The sequence below is a fragment of the Anguilla rostrata genome, chromosome 5 (genome assembly GCF_018555375.3).
Source record: "Anguilla rostrata isolate EN2019 chromosome 5, ASM1855537v3, whole genome shotgun sequence".
Classification (NCBI taxonomy): Eukaryota; Metazoa; Chordata; class Actinopteri; order Anguilliformes; family Anguillidae; genus Anguilla; species Anguilla rostrata.
In genome coordinates, this window is record NC_057937.1 from 57173587 (window position 1) to 57201343 (window position 27757).

A 27757-nucleotide genomic window follows, 5' to 3' on the forward strand; every position below is an offset into this window, starting at 1 on the left:
CATTGAGGTGTGAAATTCAAAATGAGTGAATAGAATGTTCTTAACTGAACATTCTAATGCTGATGTAACAATCGCTATGGGTAACTGAAAGTAATTGAGCTCTAGAACACTGACTTAGAACATACACTTCAAAGGGTCAAAGTAGTGATAGAGTTGTTAAGGTATTGGTAAAGGTGGCACCTTGAGCATCCCTAATTGTGTGTCTATCTATAAAATCTGGGGGTACATCACTCTAGTCCAGTCCCTGCAGGGATGAATGTGTGGGAACCCGACAGAGCAAAGCCCAATTAGTGGCAGTGTTACCCAAGTGGGGGGGGGGGTGTGAATTATGAGTGTGTGAGTGTGAGTGAATGGTGTGTGTGCCCTGTGATAGATTGGCAGCCTGTCCATGGTGTATTCCTGCCTCTCGCCCAATGCACGCTGGGATAGGCTCCAGCACGCCCCGTGACCATGCCCAGGATAAGCGGGTATAGATAATGGATGGATGGACATTAAGTCAGTTTCCACTTCCTGCCTAGCAAGACGCTTCTGTCTAGGCCCACAAAAGAGCTGGAACTATACTTCTTCCCAAACATAGCTCTTGTTAATCTATGGTTAATCTATCTAAACCAGGTAAGCAAACACCACTAGAGCTAGAGAGAGGTAAAAGTAGATTCAAATTAACTGTCAGCATCAAGCTACATGCCTCAAAACCTGTAAATAAGGAAGAGAAGGTCTTGGTGTTTTAAATAGAGATGTTGATGTATAGTCTGAAATAGCGACGTTTGAAGAAAACGGCCAGTGAATCTGCCTTTGCGACTGACTGGGGAAAGTCAATGTAACAATATTATATTAATTAAATAGTGCAATTGGACTTATTTTGAAATTTCCACTCACACTGGCACAAATTATGGAAACACAGTTTTTTTGTGCCCTTGCTTCTTGTGTTGTTTCTCAGAGCCATTTTTGTCTGTAAAAAGGTATTCCAAACAGTTGACCACGAATGATAATGGTAACTTATTAAAATAGCCACTTTCTAGTTCATGCATATGGTGAAAATAAAGAAGCAATACTTCCTAGAAGTATTCCTCCTTCAAATCTTGATTACATCAGAAGTCTGTGAGGTGTTGTAGTTTCACCATAGCCGTTAATTTTCATAATATCTCAGGTCTCACGTTTTCACATTTCTGTATTTTTGCGCAGTTAATCCTCGCCTCGTTTTCAGGCCAAGCGCATTTGTCTTCCACACACCAGCCTCAGCAAGACATGTTCGGTTTCGGGAAAAAAAACCCGTTCGGCGCTCGACTAGTCAGCCTAGAAGGGGTGGAGAAGTGTCATGTGAATTGGGAAGTATGGCTGCAGTCAAATAGCTTGTTTTGAAGCAGTTCTTTGAAGAGGCATCAGTCACCGTGATTGCTTCTTCTTGGCGAAACCAGCATCACAAAATACCTGCTACATAAATTAGGCTGATTCATCATCTTTTGTGAAGAGAAGGTTTACGTTACACAGTTTTCGGAGCATGTCATTTGAGATAGCTAGCTAACGCTAGACAAATAGAATCCTTCCAGGGGGCTTTAGTTAGGTTCCAGCGTTCATAACCCAAACGCGAGAACCACCTGGAGATATCTTTAACCACAGTGAGGGGGCACGGTGTATATTTTAGTATTGTTCATTGTTAGGGCTATCGACTTTAAACTGGCTTTTTAGTCGCATTCTCCATTACTACACGTTCTTGTAGGTAGTCTACCGGTTGTTAGCTTGCTTAGTTAGCTTGTGATTGTTGGGAGCCTGTGGTATTAAAACTTCTATTTATTATTACTTGGATTAGGTCGTTACAGAGTTTAGCTGAATCATAATTTGTCAACAGTACAACTGGCTTCCTAGCAAACTGCGGATCGTATTGTTGGCTTTACCACAACCTAGCTGCTCGAAGTTCTTTTCTGCGTCCACATATTGTATGAACTTGCTAAGGCAACCGGCTGGTTGGCTAACGTTAGTATATACAGGCATTGCTATATTCTAAAGGTAGCAGAATTATGTGCTAACTGAGTCTGGTTTTTAATTTATCGTTTTATCTAGGGTAGGGTCATATTCTGTTGAGGTCACTGCCTACTCAAAGCACTTTGCTAGCTGCGTCGCTCGACATTTTGCCTTTTTGTGAAAATGAACACAGAGAAGGATTTCTCCCCTTTGACACCCAACATCGTGAGAGCTCTCAACGACAAACTTTACGAAAAGAGAAAAGTTGCTGCCTTAGAAATTGAGAAGTAAGTTGACAGTTTTTCTTTGTTAATAGCTGTACATTTCTCGATTTAACTGGTCCGTAACGCTGCGTTTGGGAGTTGAATGCGTCTTACTCGCACGAGAACCAGTTTTTGGTTAATGTATACAGAGTTTTTTAATTTTATTTATTTAAATAAATATAATTTCAAGGAAACCATATGTAAAAGACACATTGCTTCCTTGAAACTAAACGTATTTCTCCGTGCTGCGTTCTACTGCCGGAGTAGAGACTGGGGGTGAGAAATCACATGATTGGGGTCTTCCATACCTCTTTGGGTCGCTTTAGCGCTTGACCATTTGGGTTTGGTTGTTTCGCACTAACGTTATGATATTATCAAGTAGCTGGTCAAAAGCCCACCAAACATACAGATATCTGTACAGCTGCTTACTTATTGGTGACTACTCCTTGTACATATCTTGGTTTTACCAATCGGATGCTCGGTATGCAAGTCTATTAACTTATGTCTTTCAGTCGAGACACCTGTCTTTGCAACAACTACACTTGTTTTCATAACGTATTATTTTGTTTCGCTACACGTATTAGTCCTATTTAATGCACTCTTCTAATCAAAATACTCTTTGGCATCGTGATCCGTTTCACTTTCACATCCTTACCCGTTGAACAGTTTTTACTACAGCCTTTCAGACGGTGAAAACATACCGTTGATGACGTGTTGGATAGTGAGTCGCTTTTCTTCCTTGTATCAATGTGAAATGTGGTTTTTGCAGGGCCCACTTAAGTCTATTAGGCAATGCAAATGTCATTAGGCATCGCATGGATAGAGGTAACAAGAAAAGTGCGTTTGCCCCCTGTCATATGACCTGAGTGAACAAGGCAATATCTAAGAGGTGATCTCTAAAACTCATTGGAATTAGTGTGAGCTCAAAAGTCATTGATAAGTTCAGCCAACAAACAAGCTGGAGACCAGCTCATGTACTGTACAGTTAAATGCGGTTTTGGTCATGAGGAGGACATTGACTGCATGTATGGCTTGGATCTCAAAAATTAGTGCTGGAATGGAATGGACTGTACAAAAACGTGTGGCTTCCTTCTTACCTTTGCAGTAAACTCTGTGTGTGTGTGTGTGTGTGTGTGTGTGTGTCTGTCTGTCTGTTCGCAGGCTTGTGCGGGAGTTTGTAGCCCAGAATAATTCAACCCAGATACGACATGTCATCCAGATCCTGGCTTCTGAGTTTGCCCTGTCACAGCATCCCCACAGCCGCAAAGGGGGCCTGATCGGCCTGGCAGCTTGCTCCATCGCTCTGGGAAAGGTAGGAGAGTGCTCACTACTGACACACACAGTAACAGTACTGACTCACACTACTGACACACACAGTAACAGTACTGACTCACACTACTGACACACACAGTAACAGTACTGACTCACACTACTGAACACACATAGTAACAGTACTGACTCACACTACTGAACACACATAGTAACAGTACTGACACACACAGTAACTGTACTGACTCACACTACTGACACACACTGTAACTGTACTGACTCACACTACTGACACACACAGTAACAGTACTGACTCACACTACTGACACACACAGTAACAGTACTGACTCACACTACTGACACACACTAACTGTACTGACTCACACTACTGAACACACACAATAACAGTACTGACTCACACTACTGACACACACAGTAACTGTACTGACTCACACTACTGACACACACTGTAACAGTACTGACTCACACTACTGATACACACAGTAACAGTAATGACTCACACTACTGACACACACTGTAACAGTAATGACTCACACTACTGACGCAGAGTACTGACACAGTCACATTAATCACCCCAGACTACTGACGCAGAGTACTGACGCACAGTAACATTAATCACCCCAGACTACTGACACACAGTAATATTGATCACCCACAGTACTGATGCACAGTAACATTAATCACACCACACTACTGATGTATAAGAATGAAACTCGTGCTCAGCTAGCGCACGGTATAGCACACCTGGAAAGAGTGACGAAGACTAGTCCCCATGTTATCCCCTGACACCATGCTTGTCTCTCTGTGCGGTTGTCTGTGCGGTTGTCTGTGCGGTTGTCTGTGCGTCTGTCTGTGCGTCTGTCTGTGCGGTTGTCTGTGCGGTTGTCTGTGCGTCTGTCTGTGCGTCTGTCTGTGCGTCCCCCGTGCAGGACTCCGGGCTCTACCTGAAGGAGCTGATCGAGCCGGTCCTCACCTGCTTCAACGACTCGGACAGCCGGCTGCGGTACTACGCCTGCGAGGCGCTGTACAACATCGTGAAGGTGGCCCGGGGGGCCGTGCTCCCCCACTTCAACGTGCTCTTCGACGGGCTCAGCAAGGTGACCTCACGCACTCGCCACACCCCAAGGGACGGCCCGCGTGGGGTGTAGTGGGTAGAGCACTAGGACTGAGAGAACCTGAGGGGGGGGGGGGGAGGGGGGCTGCACACTGCACAATGCTTTCCCAGGGGCAGCTCTAGTTAAAATATTAAGTGGTTAAAATGAATAAGTAATGAAAGAAGAGAAAGTCCCACACTCTCCACAAGTTAGCCTTGTTTAGCTTTGCAGGGTGTCAGCGTTGCATGCTTTCATCAGGGTATGGAAGAAAGAAACGGTCTTCCCAGCAGGCTGCTGCTGTGTAAAGTGTAATAATGTGCGCTTACCTGGATGACGATACCTGTTGCATAAATGAAAGCAATGAACTTGCACAGGGAAGAAGCCATGGTGTGGTAACAGCAGAAGGTTCTGCAGCACCAGTGTGGTGACCAGACCTGGGTCTAATTTACGTCTGAAGTACTTCAGCTCTTCTGTTAGCTTGTAAAATTTTAATACGCTCCCGGACGGAAATAGGTTTCTAACCAGAATGTACAGCTCACATGAAAGAATCATTTTATTCTAAACACTTGTGAAAACTGATTTATTTATTTATTTATTATTATTATTATTATTTTTTTAATTTTTATTAAATGGTCAGTAATCTGCATGAAATGTACTGGTGTCTAATGGGTTAATGTATTACCAATGGTGGTCTGACCCATATCTGGCAATGACACGCTATGATGACATGCTGCTGTTGCCATGTCTGTCAGCGCAGTGGGACGCGTGACGGGGGGGATTTGAGGGTGGGGGTGGGGTGGGGTGGGGTGGGGTGGGGGGGCGGAGACGAGGGCGGGGGGCCGGTTAAACACTGTGTTCAGCCCTCCTTTTTCTCTTCCAGCTGGCTGCGGATCCTGACCCCAACGTAAAGAGCGGCTCTGAGCTCCTGGATCGACTCCTGAAGGTGAGAGACCGGGAGACGACGGGCTGTTTGAATCCACCGGCCAATCGGACGCGCGGGGAACTCGATACAGTCGGGTCGCGTCAGCTGTTGTGTCAAAGGGTAGATAAGTGAGATAACAGGCCGGTTTGAATCAACGAACCAATCAGTGCGCGAGAAGTCTATCCAATCGGGTCATGTCAATGGGTGTTTTTCTTTCAGATAACTGGATACTCAGAGTGAAGCAGTAATCTCGTCCCCATATTTACACATTGCAGAGTACTGACCTAGCTTGTAATGACGAAATTCACCAGCGTATGTACGACGAGAAAAAAGGACTAAAAGGTTTATGCAGAGGCTAAAGGTTTGTCTGTTTGCCGATGTCATCAACTCAGTAACTCTGTCGTCGTAACTGTTTTGGGGATGATGTAATCCTACGCTTGTGGGATTTGCCGTATGTAGCAATGGATTTGGTTTAGTGTGTTGTGACAAATTTGTGACGCTACTATAAAAATATTGTCAAAGTCAGTGGTTCCAAAACTTGGTTCTTGGGGAGCTCTGTTTATGGTGCTTTTCATTCCAACTACATTTGCAATCTCTGAATTATAATAAATTGCTAATTGTTCATGGAAATACACTTAAGGTCCATTGAAGGATTTGCTCTCCTGTCACCTTAAGTCTCTATTTATGCTGTGAAAAATAATGCCCCAGTACTTTTAATCAGTCACATCAACCTCTTTGTTTTACTGTAATGTGGAAATAAATCCTTTTGAAAGAGGTTATATTGTTTAATCATTGAACATATTTACTGACAGGTAAATTAAGTATAAGAGCAAACTGAGTTGACTCCTGACCACTGAAATCAGTGGGCCAAACCTGAATTATACTAATCTAAGTGTAAGAAAACCATTCAAAAATAACTGAAACCCCTGTTTCCAACTGAATTGATCAAGAAAATTGATCAAGGTATTGGCTGTAGCAAAACCCAGCATACATAGGGGTCCCCCAGGACTGAGTTTGGCGACCAAAAGAATCAAGTCACTTAAAAACGCTTTTGTGAGAGTCGAGGAGAAATAACAAAGAATAAAAACTGAATGGTCCTCTTTGTTGGCCTGTGTTCTCTGTGTTCAAAACTCAATTGTGGTTTGCTAGCTTATGCAATCGCAGGAAATGGATGTGAACGACTGCTCAGGGTTCGAGGCGAAACGAGCACGGGGCACCTCGATAAACACGAGGAGCCGCACAATGACCGCACTGTTGTGACGACGCGCCGCTGCGTACGCGACTGCGTGTGCGCGACTGCGTGTACGCGACTGCGTGCGCTGCAGGAAGGAACAGGGCAAGACCGCAAGCTCGCCATTCATTTAGCGTACTGGATCTGTGTGGGGCTGTACACTGACTGCGGACGTATGCTGAAAATCTGGGGTGGGGGGGATGGCTGGGGGTGGGGTGGGTGGGGGTGGGTGGTGGGGGATTGGCCTTGGGGGTAGATTAAGATTGCGGACCGGTGGGTGGGTAAGAGTCGGGTGGGGTGGGGGTTGGCACTTGGGGGTGTAGATTAAGATTGCGGACCGGTAGGTGGGTGAGGGAGTGGAGGGGTGGGGTGGGGTGGGGGTTGCCTTGGGGGTAGATTAAGATTGCGGACGGTGGTGGGTGAGTGGGGTGAGGTGCTTGCCGCCTTGTGGTAGATCTAGGTGGGACGGGTGGTGGGGTTGAGGTGGCAGTAGTCTGCGATCGCAAACGACTTTTGCTATCTCAGGGCGGCACGCTCGACGCGTGGTTCTGTCGCACGGCCTGGCTGTGCATCACATGACGTCGCTGAGGCGCGGTGAAGGCTGAGTCTGTAGGCGCAGGGGGTCGGGTGAAGGTCAGGTTGGCGAGAGGTGTTAAGCTTGTGGTGTGGTGTGGCGCACCTCGTGGCCACTGTCAGTCAGACTCACTCTCTCTCTCTCTCTCTGGGGGGCCAGGAGAAGCGGAGTGGTTGTGAAATGGGGGTGCGTACTTTACTTTTTATGCGAATGTTTGGGGGGTATAAAAACCCTGCGGGGAGAACGCAAGATTGCTGTGTTTTTAAAGAAGACAAAAGCAACTCTCTCCCCCCCAAAGAAAATACTAATTAATATCCCCCCATGTATCGTGTATTATATTACATCACAATATTGTGTTTGTGACTGTGTGTGCGTGCGTGCGTGTGCAGGCTTATGTGTGTGTGTGTGTTAGGCTAATGTGATCTCATTAGTTTTGTACTTCGCAGGATTGTTTTGTTTTTTCGCTGAACAGGTTACCCTACAGGGTTGGAGGCCTGATCTATGTGGTCACTTCTGGCACTACAATCTTTACTTCACTCTAGTGTGTTTTTCTGCACCTCTGCACTTTGAACTGATGAACTAAATGCCTGTAATGTCATGTAATGTAATGTGTGTATGTGCGTGTGTGTAAGTCTTTCTCTTGCCTCAATTCTATTATAATAACCAAACGTTCATCTCTCTGTGGGTGCTTCCTAACATCGACGTACAAAAGTCCAAAGTCACACAAAGATGTCGCCCGTTTGTACGTGTCAGGGGGCGGGGGCCTAGGGGACTGGGGTACACTGGGGTGTAAAATGCAAAGCTGTCCTCCCACTGGCTGCTTCACCGTGTCCACGTTTTGGTGACGCAGCCAATAGTCTGTGAGTCCTGTTCTCTGTACTTTCTCCTCTAATGGTGCAAATGCAGGGTTAGGGCTTATAGAGGCCCTGGACAGTTCTGTGGTGACACAGGTGCCCAGCAAGGCTGATGCCATCTCTCTCTCTCTCTCTCTCTCTCTCTCTCTCTACGTCTCTTCTTTTTCTTGTCTCTATGCTCCTCCTTCATCTTTTCCTTTCCCCTCTCTCTCCATTTTCTTATTGTCTCCACTCTTTTCCTCTCTACCCCTCTGTCTTCGGTCTCTTATCCTCTCTCTCCCCCCCCCCCCGCCCTCTCCTTCTCTCTCTCTCCCCCTCTCTTTTATCACAGGACATTGTGACGGAGAGCAACAAGTTTGACCTGGTGGCCTTTGTCCCCTTGCTGCGTGAGAGGATCTACTCCAACAACCAGTATGCTCGCCAGTTCATCATATCCTGGGTGAGCTTTTAAGACTGCCTTTCTCAGACAGGACACATCCGAACTGGCATCTGTTTATAGCCTTACCTCTTTCACCTGGAACAAAAAGCGTTAATGCCGTGTTTCGTAAGATGGCAGTTATGCAGCGATTGTTATGGTGCTGGACTTTTTAAACTCAGGATGGAAGACTGAGACTACCTGAAAGACTTTAGTGGGTGGAGCTAACAATGTGCTGCCAATCTTGTATTCATTGGAACCATTTAAAAGTTTACTGTCTGCAGCAATTTGGTATCACTAGGGACAAATCTGGGGGGGGGGGGGTTCTCTCCTTAAGTTTCCCAAAGGATGCTGGTCCAGTTTATTTATAGGGGGTACTGTCAAGCTGCAAGATGTGTACAGTGATGTGGAAAAAGTACACCCTTTCATTTTTGTCCTTATCTAGTCCTTACTAAGTCCTAGTGGTAGATGAATCTAACCCCCTGTGACAAATGACCCAAAACATATATTACATATATTTTACAGCTTCATTAAATATTAGGATTGGTATATGGGCTAGATTATATATTATATATTACATAATAATATATAAGGTGCGATGTTAAACAGTGTATAAACGAAGCTCTCTTTATACATAATTTAAAAGGAAGCGGGTTTAAAATGGATTATTTCCTCTTGCCAGTGATCATGGGGCCAGGTGTGTGTGTGTGTGTGTGTGTGTGTGACCACAGGGGACAGAGGTTGGCTAGCAGCCTTGTCAGTCTCTGGTTCCACCACTTAGGGTGGAAATGATTTTCAGGCTGGCCTGTTCATCTGTATCTGTGTATGTTTACCTTATTTAGGGCAGCAATCACTAAGTGATGTGGCAATATAGCAGTGATAACAGGGACCTTAGGGGGGTATATACCATTGTGTGTGTGTGTGTGTGTGTGTGAGAGAGAGAGGGAGAGAGTGTGTGTGTGTGTGTGTGTGTGTGTGTGTGAGAGAGAGAGGGAGAGAGTGTGTGTGTGTGGAAGAGAGAGAGGGAGAGAGTGTGTGTGTGTGTGTGTGTGTGTGTGTGAGAGAGAGAGGGAGAGAGTGTGTGTGTGTGGAAGAGAGAGAGAGAGTTTGTGTTCCATCTGAGGAAATTCGGACTGCTGTTCTCTCCGCTCTTCCAGATCCTGGTGCTGGAGTCGGTCCCTGACATCAACCTCCTTGACTACCTGCCAGAAATCCTGGACGGTCTCTTTCAGATTCTGGGGGACAGCAGCAAGGAGATCCGCAGAACGTAAGGCCCTCCGTGTCTCCGCTGACCGCAGGGGAGAAAGGCACATTTAACCAGCCAATTTTGACCTTATGAAACCACTCAAGATGGTCTATATAAAGTTTAAATTAAAATATAAAGTTCATTTAAAACCGCAAAAGCGATTCATAGCCGCGTGCATTGGCCTATTAACAGGTGGTGTGTACTTTTTTTTGGGTTGCTGCTCAGAACGTGGGCATGAGCTCAGCGCGTGACAATACGGAAATGGCAGAATGCATAGAACGTGACTGTACGCGCTTGCGCGCGATTAAAGCTCCGAACGGTTTTCTTCATTTTAGCGCTACATTGTATTTCTGAGAGTGTACATGACTACTTCTAGAAGTATCGTTTTACGTCGGCTAACAATTGTGTTGGGTACATGGTTTATATGAATTGATAACAGCCCTTCTCATTGCGCGGTTACAAATAATTAAGGAAGTTAATTAGCCAGCCGTATGAAGATCAAGCCGAAGAACACTGGAAAACGTTCTGCAGGTGGAAAATATGATGGTGGTTTCCAGAATCCAGGATAATTTCGTTCTAATAACGTTTTCCCAAAATGTACGTAGGGAAAATGTAGGGAAATGGCGACGTTGCAGCTACATTTACTCATGTAATTTGTAACGGTTTGGAAAAATAGGAGTAGGCCAAGGCCTTAGCTTAAAATAGCGCGTGCATTAAATGTTGCCGCTTAAACTACAACTACAGAGAGAAAACGAAGTAATATGTATTTTTAAGTAGAAATGACAAAAATAATCGTTTAGACGGGGCACATAACAGGCCCATATTAAATAGTTGAGTAACCGTTTAACTTAAGGAGTGGATGCCACGAACCGAAATTGAAAATACGAATTGAAGACATAAAATGGAGGCTGAGGACTGCGATGAATACAACAGCCTAGAAATTAAAATGCAAGACGTTTTTTGAGAAAGGTCACGATAACATTTTACTGCTGCAGTTGTGACAGTCGGCGTAGGCCTAAAGCTGGGGATATTTTATTTCATGACCGTAAGTATCGTGAGAATGACGTGGGAATAATTGAAACAACTTGCAGGGTTAACGCAGGAATATGAGTTAATAATATAATAATAACATTATTTAAGCTTTCGACATCAGGTTACCTTACTAATAACCAGTTGAAAAGATAAATAAAATGAGTTGCGCTTTCCCTTTTTTCCCCAATGCAAATGCTATTTTGGTGCAACTTATCCCTCATATTTTACCTTGTCCTGGTTAGCACATATCGCTGTTTACCACAGCTGTAATCGTTCTCTATATCTCGCATAGAGGGCGGGGTACTCTGTTACTAGCTGTCCTCTCTGTTTACATTCAAATAGTTTTGGGTCACACGTGTACTGTGAAAGTGTGGGGATCTGTATTTTAAAAAATCTCTCAAGATGGCAATCATTTAATATCTGCCATTTGGTTAATTAAAACAAAAAAATTCAAGGTAGGTCTAAGAATGCTTCCGATGTTTACAGATGTGGGTTTAAAATGAATCCACGCATGCCCCTCCGCGTATCTGCAAGTGGAGGCTATTGAGAGGCCCTTGTCTGGTATTTGTAGCTCAGGTCGAACAAATTGTTTCTGCGATTGCAATCGCCTAGCTCTTGCTCTTGTAGCTAGAGATTGCTTGCCACATGAAAGGCACTTTTGTGAGTCACTAAAAGCGTCTGCCGCACGGCTAAATTGTAAATAGCCGCCTTGGTCCGTTTAATTTGGAAAAGAGGGTTTTTTGGTGGTTGCTGAGGGCTGTTCGTCTTCTCTCAGCTGCGAGGTTGTCCTGGGTGAATTCCTCAAAGAGATTAAGAAGACCCCGTCCAGCGTTAAGTTTGCGGAGATGGCCAACATCCTGGTCATCCACTGCCAGGTGTCCGATGAGTCCAAGATGAGTGAGTATCTGCTTTATGGTGTTTTTTTTTCCTTTTTCTTTTCATAGACGTTCAACTGTTTTTTTTTTTTCCTTTGAGAATTGTTATTTCTTTGTAATTGTCCTGGAGGAAGTAAGTGAAATTCAAATCAAATTCAAAAATTCAAATCTGTTCTCTCTCCATCTCTCCCCTTTTCTTGCCTCCTGTCTCTCACTCATTCCATCCCCTTCTGTCTCTTTCTCACACTCATCCTTCTCTCTCCCTCCTTTCTTGCTTCTTTTTCACTCACTCCATCCCCTACTCTCACCCCTTTCTTACTTCCTCTCTTTCACTCACTCCTTTCCCATCTCACTCTCCCTTCCATCCTTCTCTCTCCCTCTCCCCTTTCTTGCCTCCTGTCTTTCTGTCACTCCATCCCCTTTTCTCTCCCTCTCATCCTTCATTCCCCCATTTTCTTCCTTCCTCTCTTTCTCTTCCTCCATCCCCTCCTCTCTCTCACCCGCCCCTCCCCCCCCACCCCGTAGCGAATGACCTGATCCAGCTGACGTCCATGACGTGGATGAGGGAGTTCATCCAGCTGGCCGGCCGCGTGGTGCTGCCGTACTCCTCCGGCATCCTGACCGCCGTGCTGCCCTGCCTGTCCTACGACGACCGCAAAAAGAGTATCCTAGCCCCCCGTCCCCGTCCCCCTCCCCCGCCCTCGCCGCTTCCATTACCTCAAGTTAAAATCACCCCGATTATGCCTGGCCGTGAAATAATTACACCCCAGCGACAGTTTGTGTAATTACCCAGTGTATGTGTAAGCTCACCTGATTTCGGAAACTCGACGTTTAGAAGAATCATCTCCGTCACACCCCTATGTTATTTACTACCTGTGCTTTTTGCGGTAAGAGGTCAAATTCCCCACAGTTCATACACAAACATGAGAATCACACAATCAAGAGAAGCTCAGCACTGCTGGGGATCAGACTCACAACCACGGAGTTATAAGCCCATTTCCCTAACGGTTTACGCCAGACTGCTTCCCACTGCTGAAATTCAGTTAATGAATTGTAGTTCTGCAATGTTCTGGTAAATGGACTGCATTTATATAGCGCTTTTATCCAAAGCGCTTTACAATTGATGCCTCTCATTCGCCAGAGCAGTTAGGGATTAGGTGTCTTGCTCAAGGACACTTCGACACGCCCAGGGCGGGGTTTGAACCGGCAACCCTCCGACTGCCAGACAATCGGTCTTACCTCCTGAGCTATGTCGCTATATTCTGTGTGGATATTTCCGGTGGTTCTTGCGCTATATTCGAGTTCATTCCCCAAATCCCTGAATTGAAAGGGACTCGAACCCTACCCAGGCGCTGTCATCGGCAAGGGGATGGCCGGACCCCAGTCGGCTTCTCCTAGTTTTTTTCCTCTCGTGTGCGAGGGTTGCGTCCTTAACCCCTTCCTGCCCAGACACCAAAGAGGCGGCCAGCGCCTGCAACCACAGCCTGATGAAGCTGGTGACTCCCGAGGATGACGAGGAAGAGGAAGAGAAAGGACAGGTCAGCGGCGACACCCCCACCCGGGAGGACAGCCCCCCGAAGACTCTGGAAGAGCTGAACAGTGAGTGTCCTGCTAGGGTTCCCTCATTGGCTAGTTGTGAATGGGGGTGGGGGGGGTGTGCGACCTCATTGGTGTTTGAGGGACATGTGCTGATCAGCCCTGGGTCAAATACATATTTGTTTTGGATTTAAATACTTTTCTGCGCTTTACTGATCTCCCCCCGCAGTAAACAGTCTCTGCCATGTCACTGAAGGTCTCTTGACACACCTGTATACCTGTGGTGTAAAGGATCTCCTTTAGCCTGTGCTGTAAAGGATCACCTTTAGCCTGTGGTGTAAAGGATCTCCTTTAGCCTGTGGTGCAAATGATCTGATCTCCTTTTGCCTGTGCTGTGAAAGATCTCCTTTAGCCTGTGGTGTAAAGGATCTCCTTTAGCCTGTGCTGTAAAGGATCTTTTTTAGCTGTCGTGTAAAGGATCTGATCTCTTTTAGCCTGTGCTGTAAAGGATCTCTTTTAGCCTGTACTGTAAAGGATCTTTTTTAGCCTGTGGTGTAAAGGATCACCTTTAGCCTGTGGTGTAAAGGATCTCTTTTAGCCTGTACTGTAAAGGATCTTTTTTAGCCTGTGCTGTAATGGATCTCCTTTAGCCTGTGGTGTAAAGGATCTTATCTCCTTTAGCATGTGCTGTAAAGGATCTTTTTTAGCCTGTGGTGTAAAGGATCACCTTTAGCCTGTGGTGTAAAGGATCTGATCTCCTTTAGCATGTGCTGTAAAGGATCTTTTTTAGCCTGTGCTGTAATGGATCTCCTTTAGCCTGTGGGCAGTTCTCTGGGGCCCCCTGGCCGTGGCTGGAAGGTGGAGGGCAGGCGTTGGTTCTGGGTTAGATCCGTGGAGGAGAGCTGTGAGATTAGTTTCACGCTTCCCTTCAGCGGTCATGGACTGCACTGCCTCTGCTCTGAGTGCAGTTTGTTTTAGTCTGCCACGGTGCCTTTCCGCAATGTCTCGGTTCCCTCGCCCCCCTCGCCCCCCTCCCCCTCCCTCCCCCTCAACCGCCAGCGCTCGTCAGACCCTGCTCTGCGCCCCGTCCAGCTGTCATTCAGCCCCTAACCTGTACAGCCGTAACGACCAGGCAGCCCAGCGGCTTCGGCTCGGATGTCTTTTATTGGTTTTTGTAAAACACTCTTTACACACTAAAAGGTAATCACCTCAACGGATGTCACTTCGAGGCTCGCGCTGTTTCTCTCGGTCCTCTTCAAACAAGCTGCTGTGAAGAGAGGCCTGCGTTGTCTTTTTTCCCCTTTTTCGATCGTGTTGCGTTTCCTTATCCTGGTTCTCCCAGCGGGGTTTTTTCTGCAGCATCAGGGATAAATCCCGGAAGTCAAAGAGCACTTTGTTTTCTACATGGCGTTTTGTAGCCCCTGTTTGGTTTGCACTGATTTTTTTATTGGTCTAGTTTACCGACAGCTTGGGTTTGCCCTGATGCGGTGGTGTAAATGTATGCAAATGTAGTGTGGGCACAGCAGGCAGCAGTTTTTACAAAAATGGTGTCCCATTAACTGGGAGCGGCGAGTTAAACCATCATAGTGGTACTTCCTGTTTTATGGCAGCCAACCGTAACCCTTGCATATTGCAGCTGTAGCATTGTGTTTCAGATATTTATTTATTTTATAATTTTTTTTGCATAGGATTGTTCTGGTATGTACTTACGTGTATTGTGCTCCACTCGTGTTAGTCATTGTGGAATAGGATGTCTGTTACGTGACTAATGTATCATTGGCGCTGATGTGCAATATAAATGCTGTGAAAAATGGCATCGCCCACTGCTGTAGGTCCCTTGTGGTTTTTAACCAGCTGTTACTGAAATCGTGTGGACGTCATCAAGTGCTTCAGCTGACTTCTGACTTGGATTGCTGTGAGTCTTGTGGCTCCTTTTTTTTGTTTTTTGTTTTTTTGTGGAGTCTTCAGAGCCCTTCCTCTCAAGGAAACTCTGCTGTCTGGCCTCTGCACATGTGCTCCTGAGTTGGAAGAACTTAGGAGCACACTAATGTAACCCCAATTAGTAAACGCGCTCCTAAATGATTTTTCCAGTTGGCCCACATCGGTTTTCGGGAGCAGCTGCTCCTGAAATGGGATTGCCGCAGAGCCCTGTGTATCGGTGGTTGTTGTCATTGTAGTTTACCTTTTGCAGACTGCAGTTCGACGCTGTTTCTCGAGGCAGTGTCCGGCACTGAGCGTTTGTTTGTTTTGTGCGTTTTTAATCATCGAGATATACAAGAACTGGAGACAGCTTCTGCTTACCGGCTCCATGGACAATAAATCATATGTTCTTCTGTGGGATTCAGAAAAAAAATTGGTGCCTGGAAAGTAATTAGTTCAATGCAAATAATTTTATTTTGCCAGGGTAAATTTGTAGTTTTGACTGGATTTCAATGGGGAAATTTGCTTTTTGGCACCTGAGGGTTACTAAACTGCAATACCTTGAGTAACCACTGGAGTTTATGAACTTCACGGAGAATGACAATCCCTGGCCCCTTGGTTTTAATCAAAGCCTCAGCTTTCTGTTCTCAACCTCGGCTCCCGATGTAATGGCGCCCCCTGGTGACCTGTGTGAGTTTTGCTCAAAAAGCCAGTTTTCCCCATTGGGCTCCGTTCATTTTTGACAGCAAAAATTAAATACTTCCGCTCAATGAATCATGTTATTTATATTAGAAAGAAAAATCACTTATTTTTCTGAGGTAAAATATTTTTCCCTACCACACAGACATAGATAGATAAAAATAAATAATAAATTTTTTTTAAGTCATATTTTTACGTCCTAGTTGGAGATATGTATGATGTAATGCACAGGGTTCAGAGTGAGAAGCCAACGCGTTTCTAAGATGAGCTTATGGCAGAAGTGTTTAGGAGCTTGCTAATGTCAGTTTTAACCACATAAATTGTTTGATGTAGTCCCCCCTTTTAAAAAAACAGCTGAACAGGTCCTTCAGGAATGCAGTCCTTTGCTAGGATAAAATGGGATTTGAGGGTGGGAAAAGGAGTCCTGCATTGGCCGGGAATCGAACCCGGGCCTCCCGCGTGGCAGGCGAGAATTCTACCACTGAACCACCAATGCTTGGATGAGTGGCATTTTTCATCGTTTGGTAGTGAAAATGGGGTCAGTCGCTCTGAACCTCTGGGTGAAAGCGTGTGTAAGGTGAAAAATAACGATGCTGTAGGTTATGTGAGTATGAAGAGCTCTCTGATCACCCTGTACTCCAGCAGCCGGCTCTCTTAGCTGCTTTCTCGTGCTCCTGCGGTGTCATGTGACCAACCCCGTGTGCATATGAGCACGCAGTTCGTTTTCTGTGTCCGTCTAGCGCATGGAGCTCTCACGTAATGTCTTACTGTCCCCTCCCACTGGCCAGATTTGTGACGGTTGCATTTGCCCCGCCTACGCTAGTCTGATTGGTCAGTGTTTCCGCGTAGGTCGGGTTTCGTGTGTAGGAGGACCCTTCGTAAACTCTTGCGGGGGTAATTGGTACAGCTCAGCATTGGTGGTTCAGTGGTAGAATTCTCGCCTGCCACGCGGGAGGCCCGGGTTCGATTCCCGGCCAATGCATGCCCTTTTAGTTTTCCCACATCGCCGCAGCCCCTGACGTGAGCGGTTCTTGGTTCTAGACCGGCCAAGTGTTGGTGCCGCTTTGGAACCAGATTTCCTGGCCGAGAGCCGGTTCTTTTGCGGTCGAAAAGGGGCAGCTGTGTGCTTGTGTGCGCCTGCGAACTGCCTGCTCCCGCACAGTCACCTCCCCTCCCCCACGTCTCTGCTCACGGGCACCCTGTGAATCTGCTGCTCTTGCTCCGCCCTCTTGCTTCCCGATTGGCTGAATGTGCGATAGGAGGTTTTGTTTCATAACAGCTGCCGTTATGAGCAGTGGTGGGAAACTGCCTCCTGTGCTTCGCATTGGTGGTTCAGTGGTAGAATTCTCGCCTGCCACGCGGGAGGCCCGGGTTCGATTCCCGGCCAATGCATGCCCTTTTACTTTTGCCACGACGTAGAACAACGGTACAGGGCCTTATGGTCACACCAGGTGCTATGCCTTAGGGTAGCCAGGCACACCCCTGTTACCTGGCTCTTAAATCTGCCTAAAACGTCTACAGATAACCTTAGCCAGTGAAAGGCAATACCTCAACAGGGGCAGCAAGTGTCTACTGTCTAGTACTAAATAAAGGTGATCCAAGTTTCATGTTAGTTTTTATTTTGGTCTTTATGTTGGGCTGTATGGTGACAGCAGTGTTTTATGCTGGAAAGCTTTGTGCACTGTGGTTATTAGTTTACGGGAACTGCTGCTAGCAGCCAGCCACTCTCTTGCGGCGAAGAGCTGTTTCCACGGCAGCAAGCCGAGTGCTTGTGAGCGCCTGCGAACTGCCTGCTCCTGCACGGTCACCTCCCCTCCCCCACGTCTCTGCTCACGGGCGCACTGTGAATCTGCTTCCCTAGCTCCGCCCTCTTGCTTCCCGATTGGCCGAATGCGCAACAGGAGGTTTTGTTTCATAACGGCTGCCGTTATGAGCAGTGGTGGGAAATTGTGTCCTGTGCTTCGCATTGGTGGTTCAGTGGTAGAATTCTCGCCTGCCACGCGGGAGGCCCGGGTTCGATTCCCGGCCAATGCATGCCCTTTTAGTTTTGCCACGACGTAGAACGATGGTACTGGGCCTCATGGTCACCAGGCACACCTTCTCTGTTACATGGCTCTTAAAACGTCTACAATAACCTTAGCCGGTAAAGGGCAAAAGCTCAACAGGAGCTGTAAGTGCCTAGTCTTATTTGAGGAAGGTCATACAGAAAGGAAGCTCACCCACGCTCTTAAACCCCTTTGAAAACCTGTGAGGTGCGCTGAAGAGAAGAGACCACAAAAAGAGACCGAGGACTCTGACAGATCTGGGGCGATTCGGAACGGAGAAATGGCCCCGGTCTCTTTCTTAAAGCTTCTCCCGCGTAATCAAAAGTGACGAGAGACTCTGGGCTGCTGTGCTGCGCTCCCTTGGCGAAGGGAGGACGTACAAAGTACTAAGGGGTGCCAGTCATTGTGACTTCAGTATTTTTCAGAATGAAAATGATTTTGTGTTAACAGAAATGTTTTTTTTTTTTTCTTTTTTCTTCTGAGCAATAGCATTGCAGTTAGATTATGTAAATTCTTTATATTGTGCAGCATATGAAACATTTGAGAAACCATTTTATCCAGCATTTTTGTTTATGGGTGCTAATAATTATGGGGGGCAGTGTAGAGTTATTTGTCAACCCCTTCGTGCCCATTACATTACATTACATTACAGGCATTTGGCAGACGCTCTTATCCAGAGCGATGTACAACAAAGTGTATAACCATAACCAGGAACAAGTATATCGAGAACCCTAGAGAGAAGTACTGGTCCAAGTGCAGGGAACAACTGCATAGTTCAACTTGGACCCTGAAGGTTAAACTGAGTAACACTAACACAAACGAGAACAGCAACAAGCAGTTTATGCAAAAATACAAGCAGTAGTTAAGACAGCTACCCATGTAGTGTTCTATTTAGGGCTGTATAACTCCGGATGTGAGCATCAGAGAGGTTTGGAAATAGCTCAAGAGGAGGAAGACACTTGTAACATTTGCAGTACTAATATTAGTTTACATTCGTAATTTAGATAAAGAGAAATAAAGAGCCACTAATGCAAAAACAAAACTTGGTGAAAATGCAGAAATGTTTTTTTTTTCTCAAGTTTGAATTTAAATACTGAGAGCCAATTTTGCCTCATTTTCAAATGGGAGTTGCTTAATGTCTTAAATATAAATATTTTTTATTTTTTATTAAAGAGTGGTTGTATTCAGAGTGTATCAGCCTCAGAAATTGAATGAGTGAATATGCTTTATTTAGCTTGAGTTATGCTGCCTAAATTTTTCTATACGTTTGTTAGTTGCTGACTTTTATCAACATCGAGGCTTATCTAGGTAACTGAAGGACAGTCAAAGGCCATTTTAAAATGAAGATATGGATGTGTGCTGTTAGCATAGAAGATAGAAGAGGGGAACAAAACTCATTATATAGACAAACACCTCCAGAGGAAGTCCTTACATTGGTCTCCTGCAGGTATGCAGCCCAAGCCAGGCCTCCTTACGACTTTCGTGGCAGTCAGCGCCCTCTGCTGGATAAAAGAGGGATATAACTGTGTTGTGCCTCCATCCGTCTGCAGGATTATCTCTGATCAGGGCTGCCCAGTTCTGTTCCTGTTCCAGGACTGCCCAATCCTGTTCCTAGAAATCTAGGTTTTTATTTTGACTTTAATTTGGCACACCTGATTCGACTAAATAGCAGCTGAACAAGATCTCCAGCTGCTGAATGAGGTGTGCTTTGTTAGGGTTGCAGTGAAAACCTACAGAACTGTAGATCTCCAGGAACAGGACTGGGCAGCCCAATCTATGATGGGCCGATTCCATGTAACCTCCTCCCTCTCCTGTTCGAGGATCTGTGGCTCTGTCATGTTAATGCATAGGCAAATATCTCCATTTTAGCTCGACGCCCTGTGGGAATGCAAATGTCACCACATTTCAATGCCTCTAAGGCAGTTTCACATGCAGGAACAATGGGCCTCATTCACATAACTGCGTGTAAGAAGGTTTCCGAGAACATTTCGGCATTCATAAGAAAAAGTTATTTTTAGTCTGTATTTTTGCATGACTGTTTTGCTTATGCTAATCACATGAACAGGATTGCACATAAAATTTACTGTCAGCATTCATCATCTCATACACCTGGGATATGCGCAAAAACGGAGAACCAATTCCATATTGGTTTTCTCTGAACATTTTTAAGAACAAGAGTAAGAATAATTTCAAAGTTCTGTGAATGAGGTTCATTAAAGTGTAAATGGTGTGTTAATTACCCAGTAAACAATGCCTCCACATGCCCTATACCAAATCCTCCTGCAGAGGGCAGTATAACAACTTTATTGCTTTCATTGTAAAATAAAAAATAAAAAAGTATTCTTAACTTTATAAATTAGACTTAATGTCGTAGAATTCTTTTTCTTTGGTTCTTTATCTATAGCCATTTTAAAATATGATTTTGACTGCACAGTGTTTTTTTTGATGAAAGTTCGATTTCTGTTTTCAGACTGGTTTTGCTCTGGTCCTTATTTGTATTAGATGCTATTGACTCTCTCACACTGTACTCCTTGGCGGTTGACTGTGCCAGCTTTCATTAATATTACGAGTTATTTTATCAGTGGAAAACATGACTTATAGTTTCATGCTACCCTTTTTTGCACCTTTTTAATCTTGATGTTGATGAACCGTATTTGCTTGTGGTACCTCCAAATTTACACTAGTCTGCCACGGTCTATGACTTTGCAGTTCCTATCTGAGGTTATACTGTATTTTTCATGTCATTTATCAGGTATCTAGTATTCTGGAGCAATTCTAACGTTCTATAGCTAGTTAGTGAACACAAATTCCCAAATCTTGCAGACTACATCAGTTAGTCTCTATGTAGCTATGTGTTCATTGCGTGCACCTAGGCCCTTCATTTACAACTATTGAGAAGCCTAAGAGAGACTTAATCCGGCTACACTTCAAACATTTGTTCCTGCTCATGAGATATGTGGTTCTCCTTGTGTTTTCGGTGATCAAACGAAATGTTTTATTCTGCAGTAAGAGGTAAATTTGTTTTATTTTTATGTAATGGGCCTAAAATGCATTCTGCTTAGGCTTTTTGTCATGCGATACGGCATCACTTTCTGCAGTGTAAAAATGATCAGCAGCAGTGCGTGCTGTGCCTTATGGATGTTACCTGCTGTGCCTTATGGATGTTACCTGCATGCATTTTGCTCAAGTTGTAATGCATCGCGAGATGACATCACTGGTAACATACTTGATCATTCGTGTAATGATATTTTTTTTCTGACCATAGATATCCGCTGTAAGGTTTTTGCGCAGTGTCCATTGAAACAAAGTGCGCACAGCATGTTTGAGGCACTTAACACTTGTAAATGGTCGAGCTGTTCGACGGAACAGCTCGGAAAGCGGATTTCATGTCCTAGTGGTGGCTGGAAAAAGGAATCATGCATTGGCCGGGAATCGAACCCGGGCCTCCCGCGTGGCAGGCGAGAATTCTACCACTGAACCACCAATGCTTAGATGGGGTGCTGTTTGCTACGGGTTCGCTGTGAAACATTCACTGGAGGGGTGTAAGGAATGCCACATCGGCACTGAGCACTGACTGGTTGCCTCAGGCACTGTGGAGGACACTCTGGAATGCTAGCATGTGTAGTGTTCCGTTAGCTCTTCAGTGCCTAGTAGCAGTTGTGGTTTTATTTGGAACTGTAAACTACCTTTGAGTGACAGTGTAATATAATCCATAAAGTATGCTGTATAAAGCGGTATAAGTGGTATCAGGTGCACACTACCATCTGGTGGCTATTTTATGTAATGCACCTAATTATTAAGGTGTAGATGTTTTTGTGAAGTTGTGAGCTTGTAGCTGCAGACTCCATAGGTAATTTTCCGTGGTCTAATATGTGAGTGAATTGTTTGGTACAGAAACCAGCAATACACACAGGCCCACGTTGACAACGCTGTTGTCTAGTTCACCTGGCCCACATTTCAGCTTTCCTAATGACCGATTCGGTTTTGTTCTGGACGTGAAACACAGTGACTGCTTTTCCTTGCAGAGAGAGAGAGATATTGAGTCCATGTAGGTATTATTATGTAGGAGTAATGGTTGGCTGGTGATAAATTATGACCAGGAACTAAGATCTAATGTGACAAGAGCAGATGAATTCTGAGCATCCGCACTATACTGAAGGTCGTTTACAGGAGCGATTTTATTGTGCGTAACGAATTACTGCTGCTTAATTTTCCGTCTAACGCTCACTTTTCCCGCTGATCTCATTTTCCAAATATCTTCTCATTATCGTTTATCTGCGTCAGGAAGAGAATAAATCTGTATACAATGCATTATTGTGTGCATTTCTGAAAACAGAATTTGGCTTTGGGTACACCTCTGTGAGCTATAGTGTGGAGAACAAGGCTAACCTCTGCTATTGTGAACAGGGAAGAGGTAGTGGAAATGGACAGAAATGGAGTCTTTCCAAAAGAACGGTAATTCATTGTCAGAACTAAAGGAAAGCAGCTTAATGCATTGGGTGGGAATCAGACCCGAGTATTCTACCACTGAACCACAGGGCCTACTGCTTGTTAAGATCACAGCCAGGTTTTCTGAAGACTTGTTTTCTCTGTGAATACTTGCAGTGCATATACCGCCCTTATGAAGTACATCTGAGTTTTTAAGGGTTTGGGTTCAGTGTTATACGAATCGTGAAGATAAAGACAGCATCGCAAAAAGGGTATCTTGCATTGGCCGGGAATCGAACCCGGGCCTCCCGCGTGGCAGGCGAGAATTCTACCACTGAACCACCAATGCTTGAATGGGGTTGTGCTGAGCTTGCATCTCTGGAGAAAGTACTGTAAAAACAGAAATTCCACATCAGCATCTTTTCATGTGTGTAAAGACTGACTCCAGTTAGCTGGAGTTCCTCTGCAGACAGAGAGGGGTACAGAGAAACTCCAGACTTTCAGACTTGTTCTCTCTCCACTGTCACTATTTTTTCCTCCGACGACCGTCTTCTCTTGTTTCACCCGTCAGCGATTCGTTTTTTGCAGTGAAATTACAGTAGACGTGTATTTTGGGGAAGTGGACTGGCTCAGAATAGCGGGGCAGTTGAGGGGGGACGGGTAGTTCACCTGTGACCTGTGGCTGGGGCAGTTCATTGTTGTTTTAAGCAGAGGGTTTTCAACCGGTTCTGATCCAGGGACCCCCACTCAGGCTCAAAGGCATCCCGGGCACCCCCATCATAAGTTTAAAAGGGTTATGCTTATATTTAGAATTATTGTCCGAAACCTGTCTGTAGTCATTGCGCATTGCAATATAAAGGCTGGCCAGGGACTCCCTTACAGTACCTTCCAGGACCTCTAGGGGTGTGCCGGATCGCCTGTTGAAAACCCAGGACTTTAAGGATGAATGAATGAATGGCATCCTTAAAAGAATGATTAGCTTTATTCAGTAATTATTATAAACTACTTTTCAGGCCATGGAATGAAAGTGCTTTACAAATGGCACAATGAAACATAAAATCACACTTCAAATAAAACAATCCTTGCACCAGAAATATGCTTTGTTGAGGACATGGAAATTTAAAAAACTGTGTCCCTGGTTGCTTAAAGATTAGACCTTAACGTTTTAAGCAAAATGCCCAGCTCCTCAAATTTTTGGCTTTCAGTGAAGTACTGAGCTAGTCTTACTGCAAGGAGGAGTGGTGATTTTTTTTTTCATTGAGTGTTGTGAAAATGACTGAACTTTGTTTGATTGTGTTTGATCTTTATAGTGGACAGAAACCACTTTTAAACTTGGATCTGTGATAGTGGGTGTTTTTATTCACTGTTTCTCTTGCCTTTTTGTTGCAGATTCTCTGAATGCGTCACAAGACTCTGTTGGGTTCAGTAACATCAGCTTCTTCACACCCACCAGGTAAATGTTTATTTGCAGTTCCTCTTTGAAATGATGCGCTTCTGCATTTAAACTGATGTGTTTATATGACGTGTTGTGACTGTAAAGCATTTGATCTCAAAATATTTGTGCAGATGTGCTCATAAACAATTTTGTACTGTCACTGCGTCAGCTCCTAGCCCAAGATAGGGTTTCCAACAGGAACAAAAAAAGGTGTCATTTTACTATTCAGCCACAGTGAGGTGCTGTAGAGGAATTGGTGCCAAAGGAAATGAGAAAAAGGAAGAGCTGGGCACTGTCCTTTGCGTGAAACCATTGTGTATGAATTTCCCTTTGTGTATGTGGGTTTTGTTTTTTGGTGTATGCATATGTGTGTGCGTGTGTGTGTGTCTGTACACGCATACACAATCAGCTGATGACAGTCTGTCTCTCACTGTGCCCCTCCTGCATGGGGTCTTCACCCCCCCCCCACCTTTATTGCCCAGGACATCGCCACGGCAACTGCCAAGCGCTCAGCGCCCCCTTTTCCGCTCCACGGTTGCCACGGTCACCCCCCGTCACGGCGTGAAGAGCACCTCGGTTCACCTGCACCTGTCCAAGTACTCCACACAGTGGCTGAGTCGGGCGCCTGTGGCCGTAGCAGTGCCTGTGTGTGCCTAGCACAGCGTAGCACAGCGTAGCAGAGGGGGAGAGCTAGCGCGCGTGAGAGAGCTTCGAGTTGTCTTAGCCCCTCCCCTTGCAGGCCACTCCCCCCTCCCCCCCCCCACCAGCATCCCCCTTTCCACACCATCTCAAATAATGTCCCCACCCCCCACTCCGCCCCCCCCCACCCACCCCACTGCTGCAGCAACTGTGTTCTTTTCTTTGTTGCCCCCACGGCTGCTGTTGTAGCCTCTGGATTCCCCCCCACAGTTTCTCCTCTTCCACACTGGATATTTCACCCCCCCCCTCCCTCCCCACCACCACCCCCCCGTACCCCCCGGTTTTTTCTCATAAGCGTATTCCTGCTTTTAGTACGGAGACAAACGAACAGAAAAATGCTGAGCTAAGCGCTCTTTTCGGGGCGGTCGAGGGTCCCGTGCCGGACGGCTTCCCGTTCCCCTGCTGTGCCTGAGCGAGGGGCGGCGTCTGGCCTGTGCCGAGCAGGAAGCGGGGGAAGCGGCTGGAGGGCGCACCCTTGCACACGCCCTATGGAATCAGAGCTAGAGAGGACGCTCCAGTCTTTCATGTGTGCATTTTAGATTTTAGGCATCCAGCAGGGGCCTCTCATCCTTGGGCCGGCAGCTCAGTTTGAGATGCGCTCCGCACGTGTTTCTAAAGCCGCGTTCACAGCTCAGAATGCAAACGGAGCTCTGCGTCGGAGGGGAAGTGCGTAGGTGAACGGAAATTTCCATACTCGCCGTGTAGGAAGAACGTAAGCTGGCGCTGACGCCCGAGAGTCCAGGGGCCCTGATTATGAAATGAGATCCAATCCTGCCGTTCAGCGTGGAACGCGGTCATCGTGACGCGAGCGTGCTAACGCGATCCTGCTAACGTCACGGAAACGTAATCACAGAAACCCTTCCAAAAACGGTCATTTTCAGTGGTGTATTTTTGTGGCGAAGATAATCCTTTCGTTCTCAGGCACTGGTTATTACGTTAACGGCAGCATTGTAATGTAAAAATGAATTTATCCGTGTTGCGTTTGCTGAGCCGATTTCTGTGAGCAAGTCGTGAGTCTCTCTCTCTCTCTCAGGAGCCTATTTTTGGGTCTGCTTGTCCTATGCGTGAAATGGAGGGCAGTGTCATGCTACACGCGTGTGTGTGTGCGTCATCCTCATCCAGAATGGAAATCCGGAAATGCGCTTCGGATGGCGTCTCCGTTCGTTGCCGGACTGCGGCGTGGCGCTCCTGAGAGGAGCAGAATTGAAAGACGAGGGGCTGGGCCCGTGGTTCGGGGTCCACCGGCGGGTAGAGTCGGTGTGACCTCGTCTTTCTGAGACCTCGAGTTTGAGCTTGTGCCTTCAGCACTCTGAGTGAATCAGTGGAACACATCATGGCCCCGTGTGTAGCTCGCTTTCTTACCCTCTCACTCTCTCACTCACTCATTCACTCTCACTCTCGCACTCACTCTCTCACTGACTCACTCATTCACTCACTCGCTCGCTCACTGTCACTCACTCACTCACTCACTCACTCACTCACTGTCTCTCACTCTCACTCACTCACTCTCTCACTCTCTTGCTCACTGACTCACTTTTACTCGCTCTCTTGCTCACTGACTCACTCTCTCACTCACTTTCTCACTCTCATTCACTCACTCACTCTCTCACTCGTTCACACACACACACACACACACACGCACTCACATTGAGGGGCCCGTCTTTACCTGGATTTTCAGTCCCGGCGGTGGTGGGGATGGCGCGGGCGCAGCTCGGTCCCTCGGCTTGTTTTCGGTCTCGACCCTCGTCCCAGTCCCAGTCCCCCGTCCCGCGTTCCGCTTCTGGAACCTCTGCCTCCAGTGGCTTCCGCTGTATCCCCGTGCAGTAGCGCCCAGGCTCCACCAGATGGCAGCACGCGCTCGCGCCGTGGCGGGTCCCCTCCCGCCTCACAGCCATTTCAGATGAAGGGGGCGACGCGGCGCGGGCTTCGCGGTTCACTGGAGCGGCGCGCTCTCCGGGAATCGAGGGCCACGCCGTTTGCGAAACGCTCTCTCTGTGATTTCCCCGCGATGTGAACAGAGCGGGTTATCTTCATCCTGCCATCGGCCTCGCCCCTCTCTGTGTGCCTCTGCTTTAGTCTGGGAACCTGCGCTTTTAAATGCCCTTTTAAAAGGCCCAAATCCTACTGTCAGACACGGTACACAAAGCTTCCTCTGAGATGCTTTATTCAGTGCTTTGAAGGCGTTTTAAGTAGAACGAACTCTTATCAACTGGTGTACTCCACGCATCCAAACTGATGTGGGAAAATTGAAAGGACTTTTATTTTGTTAGCGGGGAGCTGTATTTATTTATTTAACACATCAAAGCACATGGAATTCAGAGCCCCTCCAGAAAAACCACACAGCAGCGCACAGGACACTTTATTATTTAAGGAGTTTCGCTGGATTATTATTTTTTTTTTCCCCCCGAAAGCATTTGACAGGATTCTGCGGTGTCCTGTAGGGAGGTTTTGGCAGGAGCGCTATTTATGCTGCCTGTGTGAGAGAGAGAGAGAGAGAGCGTCCTGTGTCCTCAGCCCAAAAGGCCATTTAAAAGCCCGGCGAAGGTTCGATTTGCTGCAATTGAACCCCGGCATAGATCTGCAGAGGAGCCGGCCTGGTTTACGGTGTTTTATTGTTCCCGGTCTGATATAGATCACAGGTAAAGCGGCGGTAATTGTTCTCTGCTGTGAGTGTGGAAGGCTGCTTGCCGCTTGCGATGTAGTGTGATCTCTCGGGGTCTTTAATTAAACGGGGGGACAGTTTGAGAGCTTTGCGTTTGTCTCTGTTTCTGTGCGTCGTGTTGTACACATTGCCCGACGCATCAATACTGGTGCTTCGCTATTTGTCTAAGATGTGGCTGAAGTCATTTAAAGTAACTGAAACATGGCTTTGAGACATCCGGGACACACACACACACATGCACACACACAGACAAGCACACGCACACACACTCAGGTATACACACACACGCACACACACACAGGAAGGCAGCAGGGCTGGTCCTGAGAGCATGTGTGTGTGTGCTTTGATTCTGAAGGTGAATTGGCTGTGGAGCAGTGGGATGCTCTGTCTCTTCTCCATATGCATATGCACCTGCTGCCTCTGGCCTGATTAAGATGCTGGACAAGGCTGCAGGGCTTTAGTGTCAGGGGGTTGTGTTATTGGTGGACTCCCAACTGTGTGTCTGTTCTGAGCAGTGCATTATGGGTACAGGTGGTAATGGACCATCCTTGACCTGCATATGTCTGTTGTGAGCAGTG

At 46.3% G+C, this 27757-nt stretch overlaps 1 protein-coding gene and 6 non-coding genes across 7 annotated transcripts in view; 4 read left to right on the top strand and 3 right to left on the bottom strand.

The window, feature by feature from the left end:
* The first annotated feature begins 1273 nt into the window (after positions 1-1273).
* Positions 1274-27757, top strand: part of vac14 (vac14 homolog (S. cerevisiae)) — a 65434-nt gene continuing 38950 nt past the window's right edge. The window contains 10 exon segments of the mRNA XM_064337322.1: positions 1274-2246; positions 3384-3534; positions 4442-4609; positions 5487-5549; positions 8519-8626; positions 9760-9869; positions 11656-11777; positions 12281-12418; positions 13205-13354; positions 23773-23836. Coding sequence (XP_064193392.1) covers positions 2143-2246; positions 3384-3534; positions 4442-4609; positions 5487-5549; positions 8519-8626; positions 9760-9869; positions 11656-11777; positions 12281-12418; positions 13205-13354; positions 23773-23836 — 1178 coding nt within the window. The 5' untranslated portion in view covers positions 1274-2142.
* trnag-gcc (transfer RNA glycine (anticodon GCC)) lies at positions 16336-16406 on the bottom strand. The gene has a single exon. It is a non-coding gene; the product is annotated as a tRNA-Gly (tRNA).
* On the top strand, positions 16822-16892 carry trnag-gcc (transfer RNA glycine (anticodon GCC)). Its single transcript has one exon. It is a non-coding gene; the product is annotated as a tRNA-Gly (tRNA).
* trnag-gcc (transfer RNA glycine (anticodon GCC)) lies at positions 17232-17302 on the top strand. The gene has a single exon. It is a non-coding gene; the product is annotated as a tRNA-Gly (tRNA).
* Positions 17874-17944, top strand: trnag-gcc (transfer RNA glycine (anticodon GCC)). Its single transcript has one exon. It is a non-coding gene; the product is annotated as a tRNA-Gly (tRNA).
* On the bottom strand, positions 21373-21443 carry trnag-gcc (transfer RNA glycine (anticodon GCC)). The gene has a single exon. It is a non-coding gene; the product is annotated as a tRNA-Gly (tRNA).
* On the bottom strand, positions 22662-22732 carry trnag-gcc (transfer RNA glycine (anticodon GCC)). Its single transcript has one exon. It is a non-coding gene; the product is annotated as a tRNA-Gly (tRNA).